The 2,395-nt window shown below is 49.5% G+C and overlaps 1 protein-coding gene across 1 annotated transcript in view; it reads left to right on the top strand.

The window, feature by feature from the left end:
• The window catches only part of LOC130072969 (matrix metalloproteinase-19-like), a 4,875-nt gene extending 2,978 nt beyond the window's left edge, over nt 1-1,897 (top strand). The window contains exons 4-9 of the mRNA XM_056238316.1: nt 44-256; nt 435-680; nt 753-851; nt 940-1,104; nt 1,280-1,404; nt 1,483-1,897. Coding sequence (XP_056094291.1) covers nt 44-256; nt 435-680; nt 753-851; nt 940-1,104; nt 1,280-1,404; nt 1,483-1,710 — 1,076 coding nt within the window. The 3' untranslated portion in view covers nt 1,711-1,897. The remainder of the gene's footprint in view (nt 1-43; nt 257-434; nt 681-752; nt 852-939; nt 1,105-1,279; nt 1,405-1,482) is intronic.
• The last annotated feature ends 498 nt before the right edge of the window (nt 1,898-2,395 follow it).

The raw sequence follows: 2,395 nt of genomic DNA, 5'->3' as shown, positions 1-2,395 counted from the left end.
AAAGGTGAGCGTTGTAAGCCTAGTGTAAGCGGTGTGTTCACAGGTCACTGGCGTAAGAAGAGACTGACCTATCGCATCTACAACCATCCTCTTCCTCTGGGTCGAGCTCGGACTCGAGCAGCGGTCCGGTCCGCCTTCAACTACTGGAGCGCCGTCTCTCAGCTTCACTTCCGAGAGGTCAGCGGAGGTCACGCGGACATCCAGCTCTCCTTCCACAGCAGAGGCCAGGGATGCCCCGCTCCTTTTGACGGACCAGGTGACACTCTTTCACAAAACACATTTCCAGTAAAGATTAGATGTCAGTGTTTGAAATGACAATCAGAAAAATGTAATCTTAATATCAGGAAATGTCTAATGGATGATGTGGAAATGTGTCTGTTTGGGCACAAACGTTGAGCTTGTGCGGATGCGCATCTGTTGCTCTGGGGGTTCAGGGCAGGTTTTGGGTCACGCCGAGGGCCCGGAGTCTGGCGCGGTTCACTTCGATGCCGACGAGGTGTGGACGGAGGGGCGGAGTTACAGAGCAAACTTGCGCATCGTAGCCGCCCATGAGATAGGCCACGCCCTCGGACTGGGCCACTCCCAGTTCCACAGCGCACTCATGGGTCCGGTGTACACGGGGTATCGGGACGGCTTCAGACTGCACCATGACGACATCCATGGAATCCAGACTCTGTACGGTAAGAACATGGACTCGTGTTTCCACTGAAGTTTAACCACAGACGAAAGGTTATTTATATCACCTGTCTCAGGAAAACCTGTGGAAAGACCATCCGCTGCTCAGAGAAAGCCTGATGCGGATCCGCCTGTCCCGGACCCCTGCTCCGCGCCGCTGGACGCCCTCATGCTGGGTAACAGAACAGCCGATCTCTGACCCGTCCAGCAGCTGATGCGGGTCGTTCAGCCTCACGTCCCTGTGCTTCTCTCTCCTCTCTGAAGGACCTCTCCACAAGACTTCTGCTTTCAGGGGTCAGTACGTGTGGACCGTCTCAGACTCCGGTCATGGCGCTCCCGTTCGGATCAGTGCCCTGTGGAAAGAGCTGCCCGGCAACATCAATGCAGCTGTTCACTCACAAAGAACCAACAAGTCCTATTTCCTTAAAGGTGAAGTGTAAACCAACACAGTGTTGAATTCAATGAGATCTGCTGAAACAGAAATACATTTGCAATTATAAAGTACAAATAAAAACATGTACTTTCAATATAGAACAGTTTTGAGGTGTGAATGTTGCATTTATTAATAATAATAATAATAACCAGTTGTACCTGATTGCCACAGGAGATAAAGTGTGGAGATACTCTGGCTTTAAACTGGACCACGGATACCCGAAACGACTCCGTATTCCCGCCGACATACACGCTGCGTTCTTCCTCAGCAGCCGGCGAGCGCTCGTCTTCATCAAGGTGACAGAGAACCTGTTCTGGCAATCGGCTCAGAGCCATTCTGTGAACAAGCGTAAGCAGTGATTGTCTGTTCTGTAGGGATCGGATTACTGGCTGTGGGATGAACTGGGGTCCGGCAAACTCCTGCTTCAGCCCAGACCCGTGTCGCAGCTCGTGGCCGGCTTGCCCTCGGGTCCGGACGCAGCCGTGGCCCGCAGCGACGGAGGGCTGCTCGTGTTCAGAGGCGAGCAGTGCTGGAGCGTGAGTCCCGCGCTGACGCTGGACGAGGGTTATCCGCGCCGCGCCACAGAGCCGTGTGACGACTAGCCCTGCAGAGTCCTGGTCGCTTCACTCAAGAATTATTTTCATGTATATTATCTTCATATCATAAATCCAAAAGGCATCATTACAGAAAAGATAAGACATATTACAAAGTCATTGTCAACAGTTCATTAGTAATCTCTCTTTTTTTTAACATGAGCATATATTTATGCATGACTCAAGCAACAGGAGTATTACAGGCTCATGGATTCATCTGTTAATCATTCGACTGAGTATTAAAGGAGAACTCCGGTCATTTTTAACATTGAGCTCATTTTTTTGTACATTTGGAGTGCTGTCAGTACAGACAAAAACGACAAAAATCGGTGTTGCCTACACCGTGTTATCCTCTTTTTAAAATTCGCACCCTGTTGACTTCAATGGGGCAAGTTCTAAACCTGCTTTTAGCCTCTTAACAACCTTAATATGTCATTACAAGTGCACAGCCATGTGAGTGGTGTTATTAAGAGTGACCACGGTCAATTTGACTGCAGTAGATGTGCAAGATATTAATAAAAATGATGTTAATTCAGCCAGCTCACATACCTGTATTTACTTCCTGTTTCCGTTCGAAGTCCACAGTAGTCAATTGTCGAGTTCGCGCGCGCGATCATTAGTTATATTAGTTACCAATGATCGCGCGCGCGAACTCGACAATGGCGTCGAGAACTTAAACATGGCGTTCAACCCG

This window comes from Rhinichthys klamathensis, unplaced genomic scaffold (assembly GCF_029890125.1).
Source record: "Rhinichthys klamathensis goyatoka isolate OS25496 unplaced genomic scaffold, OSU_Roscu_1.1 h1tg000515l_1, whole genome shotgun sequence".
NCBI classification, from domain to species: domain Eukaryota; kingdom Metazoa; phylum Chordata; class Actinopteri; order Cypriniformes; family Leuciscidae; genus Rhinichthys; species Rhinichthys klamathensis.
This window is presented reverse-complemented; position numbering and strand designations above follow the sequence as displayed.